General features: G+C 44.0%; 4 protein-coding genes across 10 annotated transcripts in view; 1 reads left to right on the top strand and 3 right to left on the bottom strand.

Moving 5' to 3' along the window:
- Positions 1-6,400, bottom strand: part of LOC4577117 (afadin) — a 62,894-nt gene extending 56,494 nt beyond the window's left edge. For 2 of the 7 annotated variants that reach the window (XM_061652829.1, XM_061652835.1), the window contains exon 1: positions 2,418-2,617. The gene's annotated coding sequence lies outside the window, so the exon portion shown is untranslated. Of the gene's footprint in view, positions 1-832; positions 2,618-5,096 lie in introns of those variants that run through there. The other 5 variants (XM_061652831.1, XM_061652836.1, XM_061652830.1 and 2 more) reach the window with 5 other exon arrangements.
- A 274-nt stretch (positions 6,401-6,674) lies between these two features.
- On the bottom strand, positions 6,675-11,611 carry LOC133391569 (uncharacterized). The gene is made up of 2 exons (XM_061646621.1): positions 10,187-11,611; positions 6,675-10,112 (listed from the first exon to the last, which is right to left on the bottom strand). The coding sequence occupies exons 1-2, from the start codon at positions 11,351-11,353 to the stop codon at positions 10,107-10,109; spliced, it is 1,173 nt and encodes a 390-aa protein (XP_061502605.1). The 5' UTR covers positions 11,354-11,611; the 3' UTR covers positions 6,675-10,106.
- Positions 11,612-13,940: 2,329 nt separating this feature from the next.
- On the bottom strand, positions 13,941-16,828 carry LOC1270899 (chorion peroxidase). Its single transcript, XM_309592.6, has 3 exons — positions 15,664-16,828; positions 14,862-15,588; positions 13,941-14,796 (listed from the first exon to the last, which is right to left on the bottom strand). The coding sequence occupies exons 1-3, from the start codon at positions 16,544-16,546 to the stop codon at positions 14,103-14,105; spliced, it is 2,304 nt and encodes a 767-aa protein (XP_309592.5). The 5' UTR covers positions 16,547-16,828; the 3' UTR covers positions 13,941-14,102.
- A 46-nt stretch (positions 16,829-16,874) lies between these two features.
- On the top strand, positions 16,875-22,799 carry LOC1270890 (chorion peroxidase-like). Its single transcript, XM_309590.6, has 4 exons — positions 16,875-17,310; positions 20,288-20,753; positions 20,836-21,924; positions 21,990-22,799. The coding sequence occupies exons 1-4, from the start codon at positions 17,157-17,159 to the stop codon at positions 22,672-22,674; spliced, it is 2,394 nt and encodes a 797-aa protein (XP_309590.6). The 5' UTR covers positions 16,875-17,156; the 3' UTR covers positions 22,675-22,799.
- The last annotated feature ends 4,008 nt before the right edge of the window (positions 22,800-26,807 follow it).

Here is a 26,807-nt window from a genome sequence, read left to right as displayed (position 1 = left end):
ACTGCAAAACCGACTCCTAAGATAACAGTTGCAGGGTATTTGCCGGGCAATAAAATGAATATTTTGTCACACTTCATGTACTGCCCAAAAAACGAGAAGTAATCGCATTGTTTTAGTTACCGATTCCAAAAAACTTTTCCCCCATGCATCGACAGGACAGAAATGTACGAACCACATGGGGCGTCGTTTCGACAATGTATTGCTAGTCCAAGGGCCTATATGCTAGTCCAAGGGCCACATATGGCTAGAACGTAAAGCAACAACAACAACAAAAACGACAAACTATTTTCCTCCCTTAATCCAATTAATAGCACATAACAGACAGCGTCAGACACACAAACGCACGGGGCTGTTGCGTGTGCGTCTCAAAGTCACATTCGTTCTTACATTTTGCCACGAGTTTAGTAGTTCTTTGGATTTAAACGCTCCTCGCCTAGTTCGTGCCACCCCCCAGCGAGCCATCTGTGTCCTCCCATAGAAAATAGTAGAAAAAAAGAAAACGAAAAAAACAACAAACTAAAACAGTCGATACTATCGAAGGGGTAAAGGTTGGTAACAAGGTGCAAATTGAAGCACTCCTTCACATATATTCTATCCAAACTCGTGTCCATGTTCAGCGACGTGAGTCATCGCCCAACCATTGCCATCGCCCGGTTTTCTTCCGCGTGCATTTAAAACGATCAACTCGTATTTTCAACGGCTCTACAACTGTCCAACGGCTCACACACCCGTATAAAGATCTCGCCCAATTCGCACACATTCGCTCGCTCGTTGTGTGTAGTGGTGTGATTGGATGCTTTCCTCCCGGGGGCAGCGGAGCCCTATAGCTCACCCAAAGCACGATCTTGAATGATGATGACGATGATGATGATGATGCGAACGATGACGTATACACTCAACGCGTACTCATTCCCGGCACACACGATCGCAGACGCAGACGCACTGTTTTTTGTGTCTTTTTCGCTGTTCCTCTTTGTTGTCTCGCTGGAATGCAGGCGTGTGCTCTTTGCCGTTGATTCACGGCCCCCCGGAATCCGTTTGCGACCAGGCAGTTGTAATAACTTGTTTTTTTTCTGGCGCTTTTCTGCCTCTTCTCGCTTCTTGGAGGTTGAATGAAGTTTCACTCACGCTTGAAAGCAACTATTGAGAGCACAACACACAACTCTACGTCACCGCATGATGCAGTAATGGCCACACCATCCGCACGCCACGACTTGGCGAAGTTTTCTTACCCTTCGAGCAGGTCAACCGTAGCTTTTTTTTATTTTGGTGTGCCTTTTTAGGCACCTTGTTTTTTATTGTTACTATTTTTGCAACAATCACACACAAACACACACTCCCATATACGCAAACACACAGGGGTCTTCACTCTTTACAACGATGTGCTGGCGACTTCTTTTATTCGCACCGGTTTCAAGCTGCAGAGATGAGACACACACACACGAAAGAGATTCGCAAACCAGGCCTTCTACTTTGCCGTCATCTTTTGGCCAAAAGGGGGCTTAATTTTTTTTTGCCTAATCTTTTATTGCCCAAAGCAGGGGATAGCACTATCGCACCCCGCAGATGTACCCCGCACTACACCCTACTGCAACTGCGTGGAGAGAGAAGAGAGAGAGAGAGAGCAAAAAAACGGCGAAAAATCATACTATGGCGAACAACGCGTAAGCACCTACAGGCGGAGCCACTTTTTAGCGCACCAAGAGAGACGGCAGAAAAGGAGAGAGAAAGAAAGAGGGAACACACACAAGGGACCTTCTTTCTTTGCCCGTTCGCGAACACGGGAACATGCAATGGGACTTGTCGTGTTGTAAAAAATGAAAGATATTTATTACACACACACACACATACACATCTATACATACAGCATCTTCGCGCACAACGGACCCTCGACGATTGTCACACCGCGCACACACCACACTAAAACGAAGGTAGAACAATTAACAAGACCCCTTCAAATGGCACGGCGTTCGGGGTGCATGTCTGGACGGGGACAATGTACAACCTTCCAAAATATTTGTTTCCTTTTTTCGGTAAATTCCCTTCGCTTACCCAAACCCATCGCCCTCGAGGGTCTTCCTCTGCTGCGGAACGGTCGGGGGGAATGTACCGCAAAGCGCAGAGAACCTTGAAAGAGAATCACACTTCACACACACAGGCGGACACAGATCCCTGTACACCTTGAATAAAAAAGGCGATACACAGGTACACCACACCGGGGATGATGATCACGCGAATCAAACAGTACCTCCTCCGAGGGTAGCCATTTTACGATCCTCGTCGTCGCGGCGCGTCACATCAGGAGAGAAGGATAATACCAAAAACACACACACACATATACTGGCAGCGCGACACTCTGCGCCTGTATCTGCTTTCTTTTCGCGAACCTTAATCTAACAGCCAAGCGAGACACGCACCTTCCTGCCACTTACACACACAGCTCTTCCCCGCACTGGACGAGATTGCACGATCGGATCAACAAGCTATCGGGGCGCACCACACACGCACACGGCTCACCTGGCGTCGACGGTCGCTCGAACCAAACTGAGCGACGAACACCGCTCGCACCGCGTTCCAGAGCCTGCCGTGTCGGTGCCATTGCTGTCACTGCCACTGCCCTACAACGTCGTTAGGGGTTCTCAAACCACTCTCCTCAGCCTGTGTGTGAAGCACAACGCAACGAGGTGCCTTGACGACCGTATTCACGCATACCTGCGCACAGCCAGGTGGGTCTCTCGGTGTGTGAGTACGTGCGCGCGTACGAGAGTCAAGTAACTTCCATAGCAACCAAACAAGTGGCACAACAGTGTGGTGGGGTGAGAACTCAGGGCTGCCTTCGATGGCGGCGATGTCGATGACGCTGATGACGATGACGATGATCATGTCATTTGAGTGCACTACCACATTGTCAGCGACGTGCACGTCCACTCACGCCCTACACACTCACACACCCTCTCCAACACGCATTCCTCCACAATATTCCCCTTTCTTTAACGGCCCTATTAATGTGTGTGTGTGTGTGTGTGTGTGTTGCGAAAAAGAGTCACCGAACGAGCAACGGGGGAGAGCCCCGTTATAGTGCTATCTCGCTCGCGTCCCGGTCGCTTTTACACCCCGTTTTTCGCTTTCTGCTTCGAATGCGTTTTTAAAAAGCCTGACCACAGCACACCGTCACCCTTCCCTTCCATAGCTCCGTTCTCTTGCCCTCTTCCCTGTCCACTAGCCTATTGCGCAGCGGTATTTTCGTTCTCTTCTCCTTTTACTATTCCAACACTTCTTCGCGGGGGTTGGTGGTGGATGGACACTCTTTTTCACGATCTTCGCGATCTTTTTTTTTCCTTTTGTCTCATAGCCAAGCGCCAAGCGCTGGTATCAGCTTTTCCTGCTTACCCTCCCTCCCAAGAGGGGAGGACGGACAACAGAATGTGGGCGGTTGGCACAAAACCACAGCGTTTTTGCTTCGGTTCCGGTCCAGTGCAGCAAATGGGCGCGCGATCCCGGCCATCGCCCGGGAAACGTTAGACATTCAGTCAGCCAGCCAGCCAGCCAGCCAGCCAACCAGTCGGAAGGGGAGTGAAACAAAACGCAAAAGGTTGTTGTACTTGTGTGCGCCAATATCTTCGTTTCGATGTTCCTGCAATTTCTCTCCAATTCTTGAGGGAAGGGAGCTAGCTTGGAGTTCTTCGGAGTGCGCGTTCCCGTTGTTGCTCAAGTTGGTGTACGTGCGCACGAAGGAATACCAAGCTGCACAGGTGTTCTTGCTTGTGTGTACTGTTGGTGCAATTGTTCTCGAGGGAAGATGGGTGTTGTTTGCGGATCCACCAGCAGGCCTGGTGCTAATCTGACGACTAGCAAGCTTAAACCATGGACTTTTGAAGTCGATGTTTACTTCCAACAATTACAGATGGTTAAGTGCATTGCTTGATACACAGTGCCGTCAATTGAATTTACATTTAGGTGGAGATGCAGACTAACAATTAGTGAATTTATAAAATATTTCTTTACAATTTACAATTTACAATTTATTTTCATTTGCCGTCTTTCAATTAAAATTTGAATAATAATATATTATTACCAAGAAAATAATGTAAGAACATTTTATTCAAAATGTAAGGCCGACCTTACTGGTGGTACTTCGTCAATTCGTAAGACTGAACGACATGCCCGTCATGAGTTAAAGTCCATAATAGATCGTGCCGCCATACGTAGGACTGACTATCCTGCTATGGTAACAATAAGTCACTGAAAGCCATGCCCACTTCCCCAGTGGGTACAGACAGGCCTTGACTAACAAAGGTTGTTGTGACAAATGAAGAAGAAGAAGAATTCAAAATGTAATAAAGACCATTGGTTATAAAAAAAACAACAACAACAACAAAGCAGGATATTCAAAGCAGTTCTTTTTAATCTTACGTATTGTATGGATGATACCTTAAAGTGTAACTTTCTGCAATTCGTTTAAGAACTTCTTAATTACATTATCGATTGTTGATACAAATATATAATTTAGCTTAAAATGTATGGCAACATTTTAATCGTACACCGACGCTTATAATTAACACACACAAACAAAACTTTCAATGTAGAACAAAGCTTACAGGGTAGAGGCACAGGTTGCCCTTGAAATTGCGCCCGAAAACAACAAAAACGTAAATCGGTGACCTAAAACTCAAACTTCACACAACTGCGAATACGCTTGTGTAGCGCTCGTGGCAGGCAGGTGGCACCGCCACCGCCACACCGAAACCAAAACATGAAAACCTGTTTGCAGCGTGTGTGTTTTCCTTCCTGATAGAGGAGGCACATTCACCGAAACCACTTTGTGCACAGAATTAAAGATTCCCCGAGCAAGGCCAACATGGAAGATGCCAACAGCGGTATGAAACAGGTCCTGCAGGCTTAACATCAGCAGCAACATGAGTAGCATAACACGCATTTAAGCGAATTATCAATTCAAGTTGACGTCAAAGTAGGTAAAACAACATGCAGATAGAGATTCATTTGCAACAGGTAGAACGATATGAATGATTAGAATAGTAAAGCACCCTTAACGGGCTAGATTTGCGCAAAAATGCAATAAATTCTCCCCATCTTACCTGCTTAGCTTATTCCGAACGGCGACGGTGGCATTGACGGTGGAGGAATGTGTGATGGAATGTAAATGAGCAGCTCTCCGTGGAATCTCGGACACACTTGGACGAACACACAGTGTAACCAACACTGCCACAACGTCGATCAAGTGCGGAAGATAATCGATCACGCTCTCGTCTTGGCTACACACACGGCAGATCACGACCCACGGGGCCTGCTGATGCAATCGGCACTCTTCGAACGGTGTGAAAACGCCACAGCAAGAGAAGCGGTCTCTTGCAAGAGCTGTTCACCTTCGAACAAAATGACGCGAAATAATGGAATTTCTTTCAAACTTTTTAGCTGATTTGGCACAGCTTGTGATGATGCTGCAGCACAATTTTTCACAGACCCGCACACACACACATACACAACACGACTATGCTTGCTGGTGTAGAAAATGCACTAGCAGTTTCACCTTTTTCGCTGTATGATCACTTGATGAACGCTGTGCTTTGGAATGCTTTGCACCTTTCTTCTTAGCAACGGGCAAAAAGCTGCACTTTTCACTGCATCCTTTCAATACACCACATCACCCAGCTACTGATCGCACGATAAACAAACACGGCGCTTCACCGTCGTGGCACACCTTGTTGTCTTCGCTGGATACTGTTATTGAAGCAGACAAAAAACACACAAGGGAATGCAAACGGAATCCATTGACTCGCTGCACACAACCTTACACCACTACTAGCACACGCCGACGCTACACACAGCGAACGCGTACGCTTGCTTACACGTGTAGTTTGCTTCACGGAAGGACGCGCCTGCACGCACACACTTGCGCTACCAGCGCTACCGCTACCTACACAACGGAACCAATGCCAATCGCTGTACGGTTGCCACGGGTGACATCGATTTTGCGAACGCTGTTTTCACCGATTTCCTCACCAACTGGGGAATCTTTTTCACACTAACTGCAACACAACACAATGCACCGGTAATGCACCGTACTCAAACGCCACCTTCTAGGAGGAACGTTCCCTTTACCGGAATGCAATGCGGCCAAACAAGTCGGGCGTAAAACCGCAAAGCTGAGCGGATGGCGCAGATTGCTGCGACAACACTGCAGCCATAGCCTGCTTGGGCTTGGGATGATGCTTTTGACTCACTTTTCGAACGGCAAACGTTTGAACGTAATTATAAACACACTTTACGGTGTATTAAACGGAAAATACTAATGTTACGGCCGTCCTACATCTGCAACCACGATCACTGTCTTCGGCTCTGGTCTTATTTTACGTTGATTTGAGCGAACGGCGCAGACAATGACATTCCATCGCGCAAGTATTCAACTCAAGAGCATGTAAACTACGCAGAACTTTGTTGTGGTTTATAAAAGGCAGTTGAGTTCGTCAAATATTTTAAATTTAAAAAATCAGTTGCAGATTAAACCTGTGCTAAAGCTTTGAACATTTAAGACTGATGTATATATTTTAGAAAAGTAGAGAGCTAAAATCTAATACGTTCAAGAGGTTTAATTTTTTTAAATTGTAATCTTTCTTAATTTCGGAAGAATTAACTGAAGGCTGAAGAATTGCGTGTTTTCTGTTTTAGCGCTCAATCACGAATGACATCTCTATTTGACAGTATTGCCTGAGATACTTAAACCTAGGTGTGATCGCACAAACAAGATGTACATATAGAAAAGGTGTATGTGTAAGGATGTCAAGGTGTATGTGTGAGGTATATACAAATTCGAATTTCTAATTTCTACAGCTCGGCCATCCTGACGAGAAATTGACCTCAATTTTTCCTGCATATGTATAGCCCTACCCTTAATCTTAAGTGTAGCTTTATGAACATATTCCGATCAAGCTCCCCCCAGAGGCACTATCCATCTTCTCAACTTGTCCGACTCCAACACTCCATCATATGGTATTTGCGTCATTTGTATTCCATCGATATCACGTATAACATATCTGTCATTAGGTAAACGTTTGTGGATAACGTATGGACCTTTATATCTGGCAATGAGTTTTTTGTTTGAATTTGGTGTGTTATCTACATTTTTAATTACAACAAACTCTCCTTCATTGAATACGGGAGCAGGGCGATGGTGTTTAGCATGTTGTTTCTCATTATTTTGTTGTGATTTTAAAATATTGAATGATGCTTCTGCACGTATAGTTTCTAAATCTGAAAATGCTTTGTTTTTGTCTTCTAAATATTCGGTCAATATATCTACTGAAGGGCCTCGTTGGTTAACACCAAACAATAGCATAGAAGGGGAAAAACGAGTGGACGAATGAATGGTATTATTAAGAGCGTATTCTGTAGATAGCAAATGGGTCACCCAATCTACATGGTCGGTCTGATTTGATAATTTGCTCAATATGGGACGAATAATGCGATTGACCCTTTCCACTTGACCATTAGCTTGTGGTGATCCTGTGGCATTCAACACATGGCTAATTCCGCGAGAAGAAAGGAAATTGGAAAATGCGGCTGAAGTAAAGCATGTACCTCGATCGCTAATTATTCTTTTAGGTCGACTGTAGTAAGAGAAATATTGTTTTAGAGCATTGCACACCTCTTTTGTACTAGTGGAAGTTGTTGGATACAATTTAACGAATTTCGTAAATGCGTCTATTACTACCAATAAGTATTTTTTCTTTAAAGATGATGTAGGTAGCGGTCCAAAATGGTCAATGTGCAAGGTATCAAATGGGTAAGGTTCTTTTTGGATGCTATGAAGGTTCCGATTATTTACTCTAGATGGAGCAGAGTGAATAATGCACTTCAAGCAGTTATTTATAAAGTTTATTATCCGTGTTTTTCTGTTAGGAAACCAATAATTCTGATCTATTTGGTTGCAACATTTTTCGGCTCCCAAATGACCTATTTGTTCGTGTATTGATCGTATCAGATTATTAACCATTTCTGTTGGCACGTATAATTTTAGCCTATTAGAAGGTGATCGTTTGAATACAATACCGTCTTGTAATTGGTAACCTTCGACATCCGTCGTCTCTAACTCTTTTTTCAGAGTTTGGATAAGCGGATCCCTAGCCTGAGCTACACGTATTTGGAAGTCAATATCAACATCATCGAAGGCAGCCAAATGTTCCAGTCGGCTTAATGCGTCTACATGACTCATTGCTAATCCAGGGCGATGTTGAATAATGTAATTATAATTCTCCAGGAACAGTGACCAACGTGCTATCTTTGCGGACGAATTTCTATTTTTAAGCGTTTCTACCAGAGAATTACAATCAGTCACTATCTTTATTGGAATGCCGTGTACATAGGTATGGAAACGTTTGAGCGCATATATAACGGCCAATGTTTCAAGCTCGTAGCTGTGCAATTTAGCTTCATCAGCCGAAGTGGTTTTGGAAAAATACGAAATAGGGTGATATCTACCATCATCCTGTTTTTGCAAAAGCACAGAACCAAAAGCTATCGAACTTGCGTCACAGTGAAGTTCAGTTTCGCGTTTAGGGTCGTATATGGCAAGCACCGGAGCTACTATCAATTTATCTCGGAGTGTTTCAAATGCTTTTTTACACTCATCATCAAAAATAAATGGAACATTGTTTTTCAAAAGATTAGTAAGTGGTTTTGCAATACTAGAGAAATGTGGAACAAACCTCCGGAAAAACGAAAAAAGACCTAAACATTGTTGTACCTGTTTTGTGTTCTGAGGAACAGGATAGTTTTTGATAATTTTTACATGATTATCGCTAGGACATATACCTGAATGATTGGCCTTGTATCCTAAGTAATCCAATTCATCGTAAGCAAACTTACATTTATCAAGCCGTAGCTCCAACCCATTATTTCGTAGAGTATGCAAAACTTCACTAACTATTTCAAGATGTTCTTTAAAGTCTTGAGAAGCTATGAGAATGTCGTCAATGTATACAACCAGCTTTTCATTCTCGATGAATTTCCGCAAAATTGTATTAATGAAACGCTGAAATTCAGCTGGCGCGTTTTTTAATCCGAAGGGCATACGCGTGTACTCGTACTGGCCGTCTGGAGTAACAAACGCTGTGAATTTAATTGAATCCTCGTCCATTGCCACTTGATGAAAACCACTCTTTAGGTCTAGTAACGTAAAGAATTTTTTATTGCCCAAGTGTTCTAGGCACGTCTCTATGAGTGGAAGCGGGTAGTTGTCGCGGATTGTTACTTTATTAAGAGGTCGGTAGTCGACACACTTACGAATTTCGCCATTTTTCTTCCTAACGAGTACCAGTGCGGAAGCATAAGGAGAGTTACTGGGTCTTATTATATTTTTCTCTAATAAATCCTTCACAATGACTTTTACTTTATTCCTTTCATCGAAAGAAAGTCGTCTAGGCTTTGTGAAAATAAGAGTATCATGAGTTAAGCTAATTCGCATTTTATGAGCAGATGGTATTATATGTTTATCCGGAAAATTAATGTAATTATTGGACACTATTGATCTTAAAGCAATGCCTTGTTCTTTAGAAAGATGTTCTCCAACATTTATAGTGCTAGCCTCATCGCTAATATTTATAGAACACATTTCAGAAAAAGTTGTGTCATATTGTTGTTTATGTTCAGATTTGTCTGATATCGAAATGAATTTTGAAGAAATATTGGGATCGGACAATTTCGAATCTTTGCATACCTCTGGTAAGGGAGCCTGGATCGAACTACGTAAAAGACCCAACGTTTGGAGCTTATGGTAAAAACCCGGTTTTTTTAAGTTCAGAATTTTATCTTTATTTAAATTCATCAGCATAAGTTTGCTGTAATGTTTACGGAATTGAGCGAGTGTGATGTTAAATTCTGATAACAAATCTCTCCCTACTATCATGGATAGGGACATGTAGCTTTTTGGTAAAATATAGAAATTGTGAATGAATGTTTGATTACGAAAACTAAGTTTTAGCTGTACTGTTCCAAGAGTTTGTAAATTCACATTTCCTATTCCTCGAAATCCACTTGGTTGGGGAGCGCTTAGTTTTGTAACCGGAACAATGGCTTCATTTATGAAGCTTTTAGAGCTACCGGAATCAAAAAGAGATGTTATAATTAACCCTGGGCTCCAAACATTGTTTCTCTTAAAAGCTACACTTACCTCCTGATAGGCCTCAAGTTGAACGAAGTTTCCATTTTCCCCAGAATCTAGATGCGCTGTTTCATTGTCGTTGCCCTGTACCGCAGCAACCGTTAGTTGACGTCTATCTGGGACAGGACAGTTGCGAATGACATGTGATGTGCTACCACATCGGAAACAGGAACCCGGAGCTCGGCGAGGTTGTGTGCATTGCGATGAATGATGTCCATGATTCGAGCAGTTATAACATCGAAGAGGTTCTGTCGTCGTTTGTCTTGGTGGAATCGGTCTCGGGGAAATGGTGTTGATGTGAGATGGGCTGCGGCGTTCTGGGTTTTTGCGCAACAGAAGATGGGATTCATATCGCTTAATGTTATCAATCAGGTCGTAAATATCGCGGTAATCCTTGGTCACAAGGCTATCATAGAGAGGGTCACGAGAAAGTCCTCTGATGACATAAGTTATGATAGCCTCCTCACTCACGTGGCCTGACATTCCCAGCGCATTTACTCGGTATACATAGCTTGTGTACGACTCAGAAATTTTCTTGTAGACCGATGCTAATTGGCTATGAATAACGGCTTCGTTACAGCGATCAGGAAAAGCCTTTTTAATTGTGTCAGCGAATTCGTCGAATGTCTTCAAAGTGTTACGGAAGCCATTGTACCATTCGCTTGCTGCTCCAGTCAACCGACTGCCTGCATATAAAAGCATCGTGCGATCCTGCCATCCATATAATTCGCTATTGTAGCGAATCGTATTGATCCACTTATTGATACCGAGGCCGTCAGAAAATTCCGGTATCAAATGTTTCAACTCCTCGGGATGAACCAATCGACCATCCGTAAACGTCTGCCGCTGTTCCATTTCCATAATTTTTGCTCGTAGCGCCATTAATTCCAATTGATGAGAAGTTGCGTCGAATGAAGCACCTTGCGTCGAAGATGTCGGAGCAGCTTTGTCTTTCATCAAGATGGCGGCTGCTGCAACGTGGTTTCCATTGTTCGTCACTTCGTCTTCATCTGCACACACTCTTTGAGGAATGAAATTCTGGGTTGATTGTTCCTCCATTTTGTTTTTCGGTACACTTTGCTCGTACAACATGCGTAGTTGTGGTAAAGTTGCTTTCGGAGGCACTTCGATGTTAGCAACTTCCAAAGCACAAAGAAGTTCCTCTTTTGTAAGCATTTTTCGGCACAAACGGTTTATCCCACTTCTGAATTGTAATCTTTCTTAATTTCGGAAGAATTAACTGAAGGCTGAAGAATTGCGTGTTTTCTGTTTTAGCGCTCAATCACGAATGACATCTCTATTTGACAGTATTGCCTGAGATACTTAAACCTAGGTGTGATCGCACAAACAAGATGTACATATAGAAAAGGTGTATGTGTAAGGATGTCAAGGTGTATGTGTGAGGTATATACAAATTCGAATTTCTAATTTCTACAAAATAATCCAAATGAAACTCCATTCCATTTCAAAAAATCCTTTTCCGATTTTTTTGTCTTCACTTTTTGCAATAAAAGTAGAAACTGTCCTACAGTGAAAGAATATTTCGTTTTAAAAGTGTTTTGTTGTTTTATAACCATCCAACAATAGAAACAGTTCGAGTAGCGCCTGTTTCTATGTGAGTGTTCGATGTGTATGTTTGGCTGACCAGACAAATTCATGACATGAAAGCGGGACACAAAATAACAAAATTGGATTGAAATTTTTTTTTGGATTTTCTAAGAAGACAATAATTCTGCCTACATTTTTCCTTACTTTAACATTAATTCAGTTTTAATTCGGTTTATTTTCCATGCAAAACAGGTATTCAACATTTTACACAACAAGTGGTTAAAATTTTAAGTAGCTCCCTAAATCTTTGCACAATTGTATCAAATTATCTATCGCCTTGCATCGATTACTATTTTTAAAGGCCAGTGGATTTGCGTCCGGGCCGGTCTGGTGGTATAGTCGTCAACTCGAACGATTTAACAACAAGCCCGTCATGGGTTCAAGCCCTGTATAGACCGTGCCCCCATACGCAGGACTGACTATCCTGCTACGGTAGCAAAAAAAAGTCACTGAAGGCCAAGCCCACTTCACTAGTGGATACAGGCAGGCCTTGACCGGCAGCGGTTGTTGTGCCTAAAGAAGAAGAAGAAGGATTTGCGTCCGTGGATTTTTTTGACTCTGTGAGTTTGGCGTTTGTGAGTTTGCGTCTAAGTATTTTGCGTCTGTGGAATCTATATCTGTGTGGCAATTTTGAGACCAACACAGTTGAGAACAATAATGATGCAATCAAGATGTTTGCGACCAAGACTTTTGGGATCAAACATTTGGTGAACAAGGAAAATGGGATCAAAAATTTTGCAACTGGAGTTTTGGAGTTTTTGATCACGGATTTTGCGATAAAGAATTTTGCTACCAAAGATTTTGCGATCAAGGATTTTGCTACCAAGCATTTTGCGACTAAGTAGTTTAAGACCAAAGAGGTGGCGAACAAGGATTTTGCTACATAGACATGGGCAATCAAGGAGTTTTTGACCATGGATTTTGCGACCAAGTATTTTGAAACCAAAGATTTTGCTACCAAAGATTTTTCAATCAAGGATTTTGCGACCAAAGAATTTAAGATCAAGATATTTGCGGCCAAGAATTCTTCGACCAAATAATTCGCGACCAAGGAGTTTGCCACCAAGATTTTTGCGACCAAAGATTTTGCGCCTAACGATGTTGTGATGTTGCTCCGCATATCTCGTTAACTACCTGTTCTTCAGTAGCAGATGAAAATGTTCATTTGTACTAGATGTCATACAGTAAAAAGGTGTCCGGTTGTGTGCAAATGTTTGTAGCTCTTCATCTATCTGCCAAAAATCCAGTTTGAAAATGGTAGACCTAAATCGAGATATGCATCGTCTTCTTTATTACGAGAAATGATTATAGAAATCGACATTTTCTTTTGTGCAATAAGCATAGTACACTAGCGATCTGTTTTTATTAAATATGCGCACCCAGCAATCTGAAACTGAAACTAATTCTTTATGTAAATTCTCACTCTTTTTACATTTCATTTGCATAACCAATAACAGGACATTAACTTTTGGTACAAAAACGTGACTGTTTCGTTAAAAATATTCTGGTCTGCCCAAGTATTTATCTGTTTAGGAGAAACGGCACCAATCGTGTTGCTCCCACGCCAAATCTGTAGAATTTGGCGTGGAATCATGTAATCTATTTTTTTCATGGACTAAAAACAGAATTGAAAATAAACTCTCACATAACAAGCTACACTGCGTAACGCAAAACATCCTGAAATATTTGTGAAAAAAATGTTGTCACGTAAAATATACGATAACGACTCGACGTCAGAATGGATGTTAGGGTAAATAAAAGAGTATCTATGGATTATTATAGTGATATCGAATCACGCATTCGTAAGTTATGAGACCAACGCAATTCCTGGATAGAAGGGTGTCCTGGAAACCTGGAAAAATGCTATTAAAAAGAACAGAAAACTTGTTTAATCAATGCAGAATTCTAGCTAGAAACAGTGATATTATCCATAAACATCATGCATCTTAAATGATGGTCTTTCATGAAATCAATGAAAAATATTTAATAAAATTCGTTTTTGGATTCCAGCCCTAGTAAATGGATATGCAGAATAAAGTCAATGAATATCAAATCACTCATCCATAAACTGGATGGCTAGTAAAACATATGCTCAATATTTCAACCATTTCAAACGCAAAACTAAGTTATTCAATCGAGCATAGAACAAATGGTCTGCTTTTTAATAACGTTGTGCGCTGCAGCACATCTTTTATTCGAACACAACACAACAAACTACAAAATAGTGTTTCCAGAAACACTCATTTAAAACACGAAACTACACAAATACACCCTGCCATACTACAAAGCAGTACATAAAACAATTCACCCCACCCGGCTAGTGACCCCTCCAGGCGGTCAGATCCATCCCGACCAGCGTCTGGCACGGGACGGGCGGGTTATGCTCGCTCGGCTGTCTAAACGCATCCCGGGGCGCGGAAAACCCGTCCGCCTGGTCGAGGTTGGCGCATATGACCGAGGCGAGCGACACCTTGCTCAGTTCGCGCAGCTGCTCGCCGGTAAAGAAGCCCGGATTGGTCCGGGGCCCGTTCGTGTAGTAGTACCGGTCGCCAAACTTTAGCCGCGCGAACTGTTCGCTAATGATGGCGGCAAACGTTTCGCCAAACAGTGCCCCATCCTGCGTCGGGGGCTCCAGCAGTCCGCCCACCCACAGGTCCACATCGTCCGGGAACTCGTACACGCTGGCGAGCCGGGCACCGACCGGACCAAACTGCTCGAAGCTAGTTAGCCGCTCCAGGCCGGCCCAGCTCCGGTAGTCGTTGTACGGGCGCAGCGCATGATCCCGGCCGCGCTGTATGTTGAGCGACGCCAGATCCGAACCGAACGGGTTGCGGCCCGCAAACAGCAACCGGGTCAACCCGAACGTGATGGAATCGTCCAGCTGCTGCTGCGGCTGATCCATCAGCGAGAAGAGAAAGTCGTCGAAAAACGAGCGCTGCAGCAGACGGGACGGGTTCAGGAAGACTTCCTGAATCGGTACCAGCTCCGTGCGGCGATGGCGATGCTGGATCCTGGTGGACAGGAGAGTGTCAATTGATGAGATTGGAAAACAATCGAGATCATGCATTGAACTTACAAAAACGCTCCATCCACGGTTGAATGTCCGAAACGGAAAGCGGCCCCAGACAGTTCGTTAAAAACGGCCGGCTTCACATCGGGACTGTAAAAGTCCGTCTGCTCCCCGTGGCTGTCGAGCAGACCGTACTGGCGTGCCTTGCTATGGCCCACGATCGACGGCAGGTACTCGTTGTAGAAAATCTTCTGCATCACCGCTCCGACGATACGCCGCGTCTCCTGGTACAGCCGCTCGTCGTCCCAGTGTCGGTTCAGGGCGGCCAGTGCCGTGGCGACGCGGTTGTGCTCGCGCAAGAACAGCGTGTGCATTTCCGTCAGCGAAACGATCTGGTTCACTCGATCGTCACCCGCCCGGAAGCAGGCCTTGGCCCACGGTTCGCAGGCGGCTCGGGTGCGGGCAAACGGAAGCAGCTCCTCGCCCGTTGGGAAGCTGCTCCGTAGCCGGCCGCCCTCGAACGTCCGCAGGGAGGCGGCTAGCGCTTCGTTCGATCCGTACACGGCAGACCCGTCGATGAAGTGCGTGACACGGTTCAGCTGCTTACCGTACCCGAGCCGGCATTTGCCGTCGCGGGCCAGCGCCAGCCGCACAAAGTTCAGGCACCGAATGCCGAAGCGAGAGTAGAACGGATCGGCCGGGCTGACGGCGATCGGCATGCAGGCAAAGTGGGCCTGCTCGCCGCGCAGCGCTCCCGAGTGTTCCGCGTTGCAGCACTGTACCTCTTCCTGGCCTGTGAAAACAGAAACAAAAAGTCAATCTTTGAATTCAACAAAAGCGATAATAGGGAGGGGATTCCTTCACGCACCTATACGAACACTCGCACTGCGGGTGAAATCGTGCGACATAAACTGGCCGAACTGCATCAGCAGCAGGTTGAACTTGCGGTCGCGCCGATCGACGTCCGGGAAGACCGCTACCGAAATGTCGCGCGCGCTCGGCAGCAGCCGGCCCGAAACGCTCGAATGCACTCTCGGCGCCCACACACCGTCCTCATAGGCGGGCGGCAGCAAACGCTCGAACGGATAGCCGGCCGCACCCCAGCTGCTGCGCGCCGGAACCGGATTGTTGCAGGACCCGTCGAGCGAGCGGTAGCGGGCGTGCGGATCGCACGACCGGGGCGGAAGGCAACGCTTGCGACGCAGCGCCGGGTCAAGGGTCATCTCGGGCAGGTCGAGCCGCTCGGCTACGCTTAGATTGAGCGCATTGGCAAAGGATCGTGCTACGAACATGTCTTCGTAGGCCGTCGGATCCTCGGCGCCCAGCGGCTCACCGGGTGGTGCGTGAAACTGGCGCACCAACGTGTCGACCGAGCCACCCCTCATAACCTCCCGATGGTGGTCGATGTTTGCCAGCTTCCGGGTGTAGACGCGGTGTCCCTCGCCGACGGCATTCTGGAACAGCTCCTGCGTCAGTTCAAACGGCAGCGAGCGTTTTTTGCGCTGTTTGCCTTCCTTTGCGACGCTGCAGCACACGCCTTCCAGCCCGTCAGCGGTAAGGCAGGGCACGAGTGTTGTGCGGGCACGTGGTTCAACCTCGCACATCACTCGCAGGACACAGCTTTCGTGGGACGAGGTACATTGGCTCGAGGGCGCGGACGGTTGTTCGATAGCGTTGGTGGTTTGCACGGTTGCAAAGTGCTGTACTAAAACAATTAACACTAAAAACGAAAGCACACCTTTGGGTAGCATCGTGACGGCGATGACGCTGACGATGCGTACGTGACTGCAGCGATCGGTGCACTGACCTGGAACCGGGAGCCGGAAGCTTCAGGCGGAACCGATCCTGGTGACGTGGAACGCCCGGAAACGGGCTAACGCAGCGTTTTAGTTGACAAGTGTGACCGACTCAAAATGATCTAGATCTAATTTAGGCATGGAATGTCAATTATATTAAATTAACTATTTGCTTGAACGAAGAAAAAATGTGAAAAATTATACAAAAAAGAACATTTTCATTTTATCGCTGCAAAAAAAAACCAACGATTTTGTGTGACGCCAATGACATAAATTGACCGATGCTTTTTTTTGCTGGTCGGTCTTCACCATTAGACGTCCTTTAGCCGAGGCGTCATATGAGTTGTTGCAAAAAAGAAGAAGAACAAACAAAAAATAAAACGACACCAATCTTCAGCGGCCGATCCAGTTTCAGTTCTGCAAGCCAACGAACCGGCACCGCTGGTCCATATCAAGGGTCGTGTGGTTGGTGACGTTCGTCTTTTATCGTGCCTTAATTAATGGCTTTTTTCGTTCTCTCCGTCGTCGCTGCTGTGGAACTAATTCAATAACGCTGCGTCGCCTAATGGCTTCCAACGATCTGGGAGGAACAATTTTCCTTAAAATGAAACATTACACCGTACCGCTCTGCTTAGTGATATTGGTTTGCACGTCCGAGGCGCTGGCCAGCAGTGACGGCACTCGTACGAATGATTTATTCGCACAGGGCACCGGTAATGGTGAGTAACATGCGCAGGCACTGGAAGAGATTCCCTTTTATTTTGTTAAAATCAAACGAATAGTAAGTGCTGCCGATGAAGCCGATTTGTTAGTTTGCAATAGTGTTTGTGCTTGAGCGGCTTGTTTTGCTGGCGAGCAAAGATAAATTTAGATAACCTCATTCCGGAACGGGCTTACTTGTTTCGGAGAAATTGTACTGCACGCGTAAGCAATGGACAGCACGTGCCTTGTTCGGGTTGTTTGCACGGAGATGTGATGTATGTGTATTAGTAGTAGTAGTATCTAACGGTGCAATGCCCGAGTGAAATGAAACAAAAAGTTGTCGTGCAGAGTAATTGGAATTGCGTAATAACAACTAAATTATGACGAATATGGATTAAATTGATTCCTTGTTAATCGTTGCACGTGCTAGAAAAAGTAGAAAAAATGCTACTATATTCGGGAATTAAATTTAAAGTTGTTGAATGTTACGTTTCCAACAAAATAATAAAACGTCTCACTAAATCAAGTTGGTGGAACGTTTTGCAACGACATAAGTAATTTATAACAAGACATTTATTTACTTTAGCTATTAACATTAAACTGTACAATTTTGTTAAATTTCAATTATTTTTACGAATGGACATTTTATAGGGTGACGATACAATAGATTTATTTTGTATTGCTTATGTTCTTCTTCTTCTTTGGCTCAACAACCGTTGTCGGCCAAGGCATGCCTATACATCTGTGAGGGCTTGGCTTTCAGTGACTTATTGATTATTGACTTATTGACCCCCCCCCCACAGCAGGATAGTCAGTCCTACGTATTCTACGTTGTATTGTTTATACTTCTCATATATTATTTGAATTATATAATTGGAGTGAATAAGTTTAAATACAAGTTTATTGGTATAAGTTTATGTCTACACGAAAATTTTTAGCAATTTTGCACGTGGAGATATTTTTTTCTTTTTTTTTTTTGTTTTGGCCCAACAACCGTTGTCGGTTAAGGCTTGCCTGTACCACTTGTGGGGTTGGGCTTTCAGTGACTTTTGGATTACCCCCCATAGCAGAATGAGACCGGATTGGAACGTGGAGATCATACCACCCGATACATAGATGAATGGCATCATGAATGGCATCAACTATAATTTTTAGAGACCGAATTCGGTAGCAATGTAGATTGCACGGCCATCTCCATTAGGATCGACGCTTCGTGCACAAACAATATAGAAAATCATCATATGTTACTGACCGTGAAAGTTAACTACAGACATATCTTCCAGATCTAGAATCTAAGAAACCGTCTATTTTGTATATGGCCGCTTGAAGGACATCAAATAAATTATTATCGTACACACGAAATTCAAGGAACATTTTATGATGTATTATACAACATGTATGTATCATAAAAATCACTGAAGCTATAGTTTAAAAAGGTATTGGGTTAGAAATTGACACTGAACCAACTATTGTAGTAATTGTTGTTGATGTATGAGGTACAAATCAACGTAAGTAAGGAGATTTAGTCTTGAAACGTTACAACGAAATGTTATAAATACAGTCAGAAACCAATAGCAGAACGATTGTTTGATTGAATCGAAGATGGTAGTTGGCTGACAATGAACTTAGTACAATGAAAGTTGTATTTTGTTCAATTCAGACTATAGTTTTTGGGTAAGACTTCTAGGAAACTAGGAACAATTTAAAATCACAAAGGGAGGGCTATTTTCGATTCCGATCAGTACACTCTATTGCCCATACAAAAACTTATCTGTTTGAGTTTTTAATGCTGCATGCGACTTAAAAAAAAAACTTATGATTGGATGCATAATTTCCAGGTACAAAATCTATTATTATCTACGTTTGGCGTCACTTTTGGAAGTTTCCTGAAACCATTAAAAGTTTGAAAACCATTAAAATCAAAACAACCATTTTCCGCGCAAGGCAGATTCGTGCGTATGTTTGAAAAAATCTATTTGTTTTACAAATTACTAAAACTTTTTTTTGTATTTTTTGTAATTTTAAATTATCATGTAATATGAATGTTTTACTCGGACTGCGATGGTTAGGTTAGTTTCAAATTAATTTTTAGTACATATTTTAGTACATATTTTAGTATTGCAGATTCCATTAAAATATAACATTTGTTGGAACTAACGTACAGGGTTGATAGGGTGTTGTCTGTACTTCCGAAATTACGTAGTGTAGTATTCCTTAAACAAAAGCAAATGTTAGAAAATGGGTATATGTCTCTCATTGACCATGAGGCACAAATAGACAGAGACGCCACGACAATTCTTAGGAAACCTGCTCTTGCTACCTGTTTCCTATTCCATTGATGCTCTTGGCGACCGTCTTATCTGCAAATCTTTACGCCTACCCTTGGGATGGCGTGTAGAAATCTTTTTGCAATAATGCATTGGATTATCTAATCTTATTATCATTAATTCTGGTTCATTTAAACAGCTATCGAAGATCTTTGCAGAACGGATTTAATGGTAAATTTACGGGTCGTATCCATGGCACGTGTTAGACCAATTACTAAGCCTATCGTGAGCAATTTGGTTCAAGACATTAAACAAAAAGAAAGGGGAAAAAATTACAGGCTCTTCTTTATTTTGTTAAGTGCAACATTTGTGGATGATCAAGGCTCTAGTAAAAGCCACTAGGGGCCTTTGATAATCTGATTTATTGGTTTATAAATTAGTAAAATACCTAAATGAGTTAAATTGAAACGCTTAAACGGCCTGTAACGCGCAGAACAGTATACGTTCAGTTCAGAAACTCTCTCAGTGTAGCTTTTTCGGTCATAAAAGTATCAGTTTAAATACCTGGTACAACAAAACATGAAATAACATCAGATTGATGGTCAAAAGCTCTACAAAAAACACTAATTTGTTGCAGCCCAATGATGTATTGTCAGAAACCTAATTTCCGCTCAATACTCTCACTCCCAGTAATATGCATACTATAAGCTTTTTCCCACATCAACAGCAACCACCTCTCGTTTAGAATGTCCACCGGAAAGTACCTGCGTGCGGTTGCTCCAGTGCCCGGATGTCGACCGAATGGCCATCGTCCGTTACCTTTCGCGGCCACCGCACCTTCGGCCACCAACCGAGCGTCGCTGGGAAAGCTCTCACTGGCCCCGGTGTGCGCTAATGAATGGCGAATTTGCTGGCATTTGTTGCCGGATGCATCCGGTCATCGATACGGCGGGCACCAAAAAGACGTTCTTATTGTCCACGCTCCCGTACCAAGAGCAGGAGCAACTTTTACGGCGTGCGGAAAAAATGGCGTACCATGAGCTGGAAACATTTCTCACCCACGACGGGAGTGCGGAGGAAGACACGCCGGCCACCTTTCACGGCGAGTTGCCCTTGTCGGACGACGTGCTGTCATCGGAGCTGGTGCAGCAAGGATTGCAGGATGTGCTGACCTGGCAGGCACTCAACAGCATGTAAATTGAGGCCGCGAATCTTTCAATGGATGAAACGACTTTTGATCGAATGTCCCAATTGTTCTTCTCTCATCATTTCCAGCTCAAACGGATCGGCGATAGAATACTTTCAGCGGCCAAAGCGCTGCCTGGTAGGTCCGGCGTGCGACAAAGGGCACTCGCGCTATCGTCGCTTTGATGGCCGCTGCAACAACATCGAACCGGGCGGCAGCCTCTGGGGGGCAGCCGGATACCCGATGGAGCGTTTGCTGCCGCCCGCGTACGGTGACGGTATCTGGGCGCCACGGATAGTCTCCCACACTGGCCGTTATCTGCCATCGGCTCGCAAACTGTCCTCCACGCTGTTTGCCGATCTGCACCATCCGCACGCTACGTGTAACGTACTGTTCATGCAGTTTGGGCAATTCTTGGCGCACGATTTCTCGCGCAACAAGCCGATCAAAACGAAGGCCAAATGCTGCACGGAGGATGGGACTGGGCGGGTGAAGGATGCCTTTCCCGGCTGCATGCCTATTCCGGTGTCGAGCGGTGACTACTTTTACTCGCAGCACGGTGTACGCTGCTTGCACTTTATGCGCTCGGCCGTGGCACCGACGCGGGACTGCCATTCCGTCGGTCACGGGCGGCAGTTGTCCGCGGTAAGTCATTTCATCGATGGTTCGGCCATCTACGGCACCGACAGCAAGCAATCGCACGCGCTCCGGGCGCTCGAAGGTGGCCGTTTGAAGTCACTGTTTCATCGGCGCTTCCACAACGAGCTGCCACCGCTCGACCACACGAAGGACGCTTGTGATCCGGCGGCCGAAATGTGCTTCCTGACGGGCGACGGACGATCGAATCAGTTGATCTCGCTGGTCGCGGTACACACGCTGTTCCTGCGGGAGCACAACCGGTTGGCCCGGCAGCTGCAGAAGCTCAATCCACACTGGAGCGATCGTACGCTGTTCCAGGAGGCGCGCCGCATCGTCATCGCTCAGCTGCAGCACATTGCTTACGGTGAATACTTGCCCAGGGTGGTTGGTCCACGGTACATGTCGCTGTATCGATTGCATTTGCCCGTGCCCGGCACGTACAGTGAGTTCTACAGTCCGCACACCAACCCATCGGTATCGAGCGAGTTCACCGTCGCAGCATTCCGGTTCGGTCACTCCACTGTACCCTCGAAGCTGGAGTAAGCGTTTCGTGTGATAACCACCAATCGTAGTATCGTAATACCACTTCGCCCTTTTTTTTCAGCCTGCAGGATGGTCCAGTGGACACGTGGCTTACCTTTCTCAATCCCACGCGCTTCCGCGAGCGAACGTTCTACGACGATCTGCTGTGGTCGCTGCAGCGTCAACCGATGCAGAGCGTGGACGAGCTGTTTTCCACCAGCCTGACGCGGTTCCTGAACGTGAAGCCGGGCAAACAGCACGGTGTCGATCTGGCCGCCATCAACATCCAGCGTGGCCGGGACCATGCCGTTCGACCGTACAATGACTATCGCCGGTTAAGCGGGAGGGCCGGTGCCTACTCGTTCGATGACTTTGGACCGGAAGTAGGATCGAAGCTGCGCGCCCTGTACCCGCACCCGGACGATGTCGATCTGTACGTGGGCGGAATACTGGAACCGCCGGTGGATGGTGGTGTCGTTGGGGAAACGTTCGCCGAGCTGATTGCGAATCAGTTTGCGAAGTTTCAGCGCGGCGATCGGTACTTTTACAGCAACGGGCCGGACACGAATCCGGGACATTTCACGGTGCCGCAGCTGAAGGAGATTCAGCGCGTTACCTTGGCGTCGTTGATCTGTGCCAATGCGGGCGATCCACACCAGATGCATGTGGTGCCAGATGCATTCGCATTGCCGCATGAGGACAACCGGCCGATCGATTGTACGGCACCGGAGATTCCCAGGCTGGATCTGTCCTGGTGGAGGGATTAGTTTAGAGCAAGTGTTTTTTTCTTTGTTATATTTTCTGTTTTCACGCTCATTGTGTGAGTTGTTCTATTGGATAGTGCATGTGCGTATTTGCTATGTTGTTTAAAATATAGTACATTTTACTTCAACTGATCTGGAAGGTTTTTGCTTATTTCACCGAGTGAATTACAGACGTTGGGTACAGTTACGAGGAGACACGAGTAACGTGAGAACGCATTATACGTATTATTTTCATTTCATTGGGCATAAGCCTGCATTCTATCGTAGCTAAACTGGTTCCTGGTAGCTGACGCACAAATATGTGAGGCCAATTTACTATTGAGGCAATCAACAAGATTTTCATGCTTTAATGTATACCAGAGATACCGATGGAGCGATACTTGTGATGGGAACACTCCTTCAGACATGTCCATACTGGCGATGTAGGAATGGTGCAAACCTCAACAATAAAGTGGGAGGAGCAATAGAGTTGCATTTGAAAAGTAATTCTTCGTATATGTTTGAAACGATAGTCATTTGCAGCTACATCACACACACTCAGTGCAGTGATGTATTAAACCGTATCTTGAGATGCAGCAAGGAATTGATTATTTGTGTCTAATATTCTGTTAGGTTCCTTTCACCTAGATATTCTGTTTACTTTGCGTCTTTATAGTGAACATTATTCGAGACTCATTTTGATAATCATAACCATCCAAACCAAAATCCACCAAAATGTTCCTGTGATTGCCACGCTAGCAAGAGCGTTTGTTTGACTGACGGATTGGATTGGTTGCCCAACTTGGTGTGCTGTTTGCTTCCCCTCTGTCAGGTCATTATTTAACCGCTCAAAGCCAGCGAGCTCTTCGCGAGCCAAACATTGTTTACCTTTTCCGACCCAGCACAACGTTTCGTAAATGGCGTCACGGGTGTTTTTCGCGCTCTGTTTGCTGTTTGCTGCACAAAAAGGGCGATGTTTGCACTTCCTGGCGCAGCCGGGTGGGCCCGACTTCTCGCGCTACTGCCAAAGTCGTGGACACAGCTGAACGGTCAGTTGTGGCCGGAGCCGGGCACGTTCTGTTTACCCTAGGGAAATGATTTACTTCATTTCGGCTAGGCACAAATGTCATTTCGCAAGTAAAGCAACGCTTTTCACCATTTCCTTGCGAGCGAAATCGGTTCTCCATTCTGTTTCCATCGATGTGGATGATGCTCTGGCGCCGTGTAACAGTGATGCGGCATAGGATTTGTTGAGCTTCAAGTTAAGCGAGGTATCATGAACAATGTGCCAGGATATCCAGCACATTGTACAGTCCATGCCTATAGATTTCTGAAAGCAATCCAAACGACGGGTGTATCGAAGTGGAAATAAAATCCTTCGCCCAGACAAAGAGTGCATATGCTGAGCTAATGAATGTAATGAAAATACTTGCTCCATGAGGTATTGAGCAACAAGTGGCCATGTAGCCAGTACCTACACGGCACTATATACACAAACAGGGTGTACAAAATCCATGCTACCAAGGCAACGCACGGTCGCTACGTTCATCCGATTCGAGCTGCCGAACCCGAATCGTGCAGTTCGGGATGAACACCGTTGTTTATCTGTTTCGTTGACACTTATCTCGGACTCGCTGGCATGCACACAGTCCGATCCCGCGTTGGTTGGCCCCGGTTAGCTGCCTGTTCTGTGGGTGGAACGACATTCCATAACTTTCATCTTGAATTCCGTACAGTTTTGGCGAACTCAACCGCATAATCCAGGGCAAAAAAACCCCTGAGCTACCCTAAATAAAGAAAAGCCTCTTTCACTCTCAAGGACGGGCTGTGATGGACAGGTTTGCTCGCTGGTGGGTCACCTGTACCATAAGTGCTGTGTGGTGCCGGGATGAAGAAAAAATCACGCATCGCTGAACACGCACACAAACTCCCGCTCAAAAGGTGTTGGTTTGGTTCTTTAATTGAGGAAGGTTTTGGTGGAGAGCATTTCGGGGAAAAAAACATTCCAGCTCTTAGATTAGCTTCGAACCGTGAGGGTGTTAATTATTTTTCAGCAGCACCAATGTTCCGACATTTTATTTGAAAGCGTAGCGTAGTCACCGAACGGAAGGTTCGGTGCTGTCTGTGGGATGAATGGTACATTTCATCATGCGCCCAGATCGGTGTTTGGTTGGTATTCTGTATTTGTTCGGTCGTGATCTGACAAGCGAATCGTATCGACTGTTGGAATGGGTAATGTATTAGAATTCCGCTAATTGATGCATCTTCGGTATGGGTTGCTGCCATCTGCTCCAGATTGAACTAGTTTACGTCGGTTCGAGGGAAACGCCAATATGAGGAAGGTATCATATTTTTAGACGAGCATTTTTGCGATACTTTTTAGCGAGAATTTCGTGCTCACCATGGGACAGCATTAGGTTTTTATTTCTGTGAATACTGAAAATTGAAATACATGTGTTTGAATCTCGTTGATAAGATTTTTGCAGTTTTATTTTTGTCTATTGTTGACAATTCATTTATTTTGCCAGTGATCTCCTTGTGATGCTCCTGTATCTATTTTAGTGGAGTTGTTGTGCTACTGGTGTTTTAGTTTCAAATATTCTATTATTCCATATGTATCCTATTAATCCTTATATCCTTATGTATTATAGCTCGTTATCCTTTTCCCTTTTGTTTTTATTGTGATTTGCATTCATCGTTCTTATTTTTTGTTATACAATTTTGCTATTATTTCTATTCTTGTTTAAATTGAATTGGATATTTTAAGTAGTGAAAATTGTCAAATGTCACAGTTCAATAAAACCCGATCACTAGTTACTTAATACTACTTACATGTTGATTACTAGATAGTTTTTTATATTTTACTGTTTCGTTAAATGTTGCCTATAAAAATTAAATTGCTAGCTAATGTATGTGCAATATTTTGGAACTCATACATTTGTTTTTTGTTTATTTGATTGATACATAAATTTAAGAATATTTGTTTTCACTAACCACGGTTTTTACTTATAATTGTCAAAGTTATTTATATTTGAACTTGTTAGTTCTATTTATTTTATTATTATAATTGTTATTATCTTGGTAAGTATTATTATTAATCTAATTTGATTGATTTTATTTTTTTATTATTATTTTTTGCTTTTTTGATTCTTCATTTGTTTATTTACTGGTAATTTTTCAATTATACTAGTCCTTTATTTGGTTATTGTAGGCGATTCGATTATATAGTGGAAACCAAGGTCTAAAAGAGAGGTTAAACGCTTTTGATAATATTTTAATCTTCGAATTAAATCATTTTAAAAGTATCAAATTTTACCTTCCATGGTTCAACATACGATGGAGATTATAAGAAATGATTACCATTGCACCTTATTCATTTTGCCATTGTTTTTATGCTTTACTCACTCAGCATTGTTACTTTTGTCCTTGTCTAATCACTGAATAATGGCTTGCCTATGTGAGGAAAGAATTCGCTACATTAGAATTTGCAATTCCGAATAATTGTGTTGTAATGAAGTTCGCTGAAGACGAACCCATAAGACTGTCCTAACTTCTGTGTGTGATTTTATTTTTCTGCGTAACCGCGTTATCATTGCTGAAACGAACATGCAGAATACTTTGGTTAAAATGTGTGTTTCAACTAAGCTTGTCACTTTACGCTGAAACGCTCAACTTTTCAAAGAAAATGAATTGTCTGTCCTATTCAAAAGAATTACTTTTGCTCGTCCGTCATTTCTAGTTTCAACAAAAATCATTGTAAGTCATTGTTTAATAAAATCAAACTAAAAAGCGTTAAGACTTGCAATTAAATTTTATATAATTCTTCGAAATATTTTAAAATACAAATTTAAGTCTGAAATTCAAACGAAGGAAGCAATGAGAAAAGAAATTTTCTCACAAATTCAAATATTATGAACATTATGATCAACTGTTTAATATAAGCTACATTTTGTATAGTTACTATCATTTCATTACTTTCATTGCTTGTTGTGTCTTCTTTCTTTTTTATCGCCCAAGTACTACACTTTGACATACCGATGGTGGGTAAAATCTTTTAGAAAACACAAATGCAATACCTCGTTGTGCCGATGCCACCTATACCTTACCTTCTCTGCTCGTCAAATTCCCTTTTGAAACGACGGTACCACCTGTACCAG

The sequence above is a fragment of the Anopheles gambiae genome, chromosome 2 (genome assembly GCF_943734735.2).
Source record: "Anopheles gambiae chromosome 2, idAnoGambNW_F1_1, whole genome shotgun sequence".
Classification (NCBI taxonomy): domain Eukaryota; kingdom Metazoa; phylum Arthropoda; class Insecta; order Diptera; family Culicidae; genus Anopheles; species Anopheles gambiae.
The sequence above is the reverse complement of the archived record's forward strand: the minus strand, read 5'-3'. Positions and strand labels throughout refer to the sequence as shown.

Coding starts and splice junctions, on each gene's coding strand:
- LOC133391569 (XM_061646621.1), bottom strand. CDS start 11,353: ATGCTTACAAAAGAGGAACTTCTTTGTGCTTTGGAAGTTGCTAACATC.
- LOC1270899 (XM_309592.6), bottom strand. CDS start 16,546: ATGCTACCCAAAGGTGTGCTTTCGTTTTTAGTGTTAATTGTTTTAGTA. Junction 15,589..15,663: donor CAGTGCGAGTGTTCGTATAG/GTGCGTGAAGGA, acceptor CTGTTTTCACAG/GCCAGGAAGAGGTACAGTGC. Junction 14,797..14,861: donor ACCGTGGATGGAGCGTTTTT/GTAAGTTCAATG, acceptor CCTGTCCACCAG/GATCCAGCATCGCCATCGCC.
- LOC1270890 (XM_309590.6), top strand. CDS start 17,157: ATGGCTTCCAACGATCTGGGAGGAACAATTTTCCTTAAAATGAAACAT. Junction 17,311..20,287: donor CGCACAGGGCACCGGTAATG/GTGAGTAACATG, acceptor CCACATCAACAG/CAACCACCTCTCGTTTAGAA. Junction 20,754..20,835: donor TGGCAGGCACTCAACAGCAT/GTAAATTGAGGC, acceptor CATCATTTCCAG/CTCAAACGGATCGGCGATAG.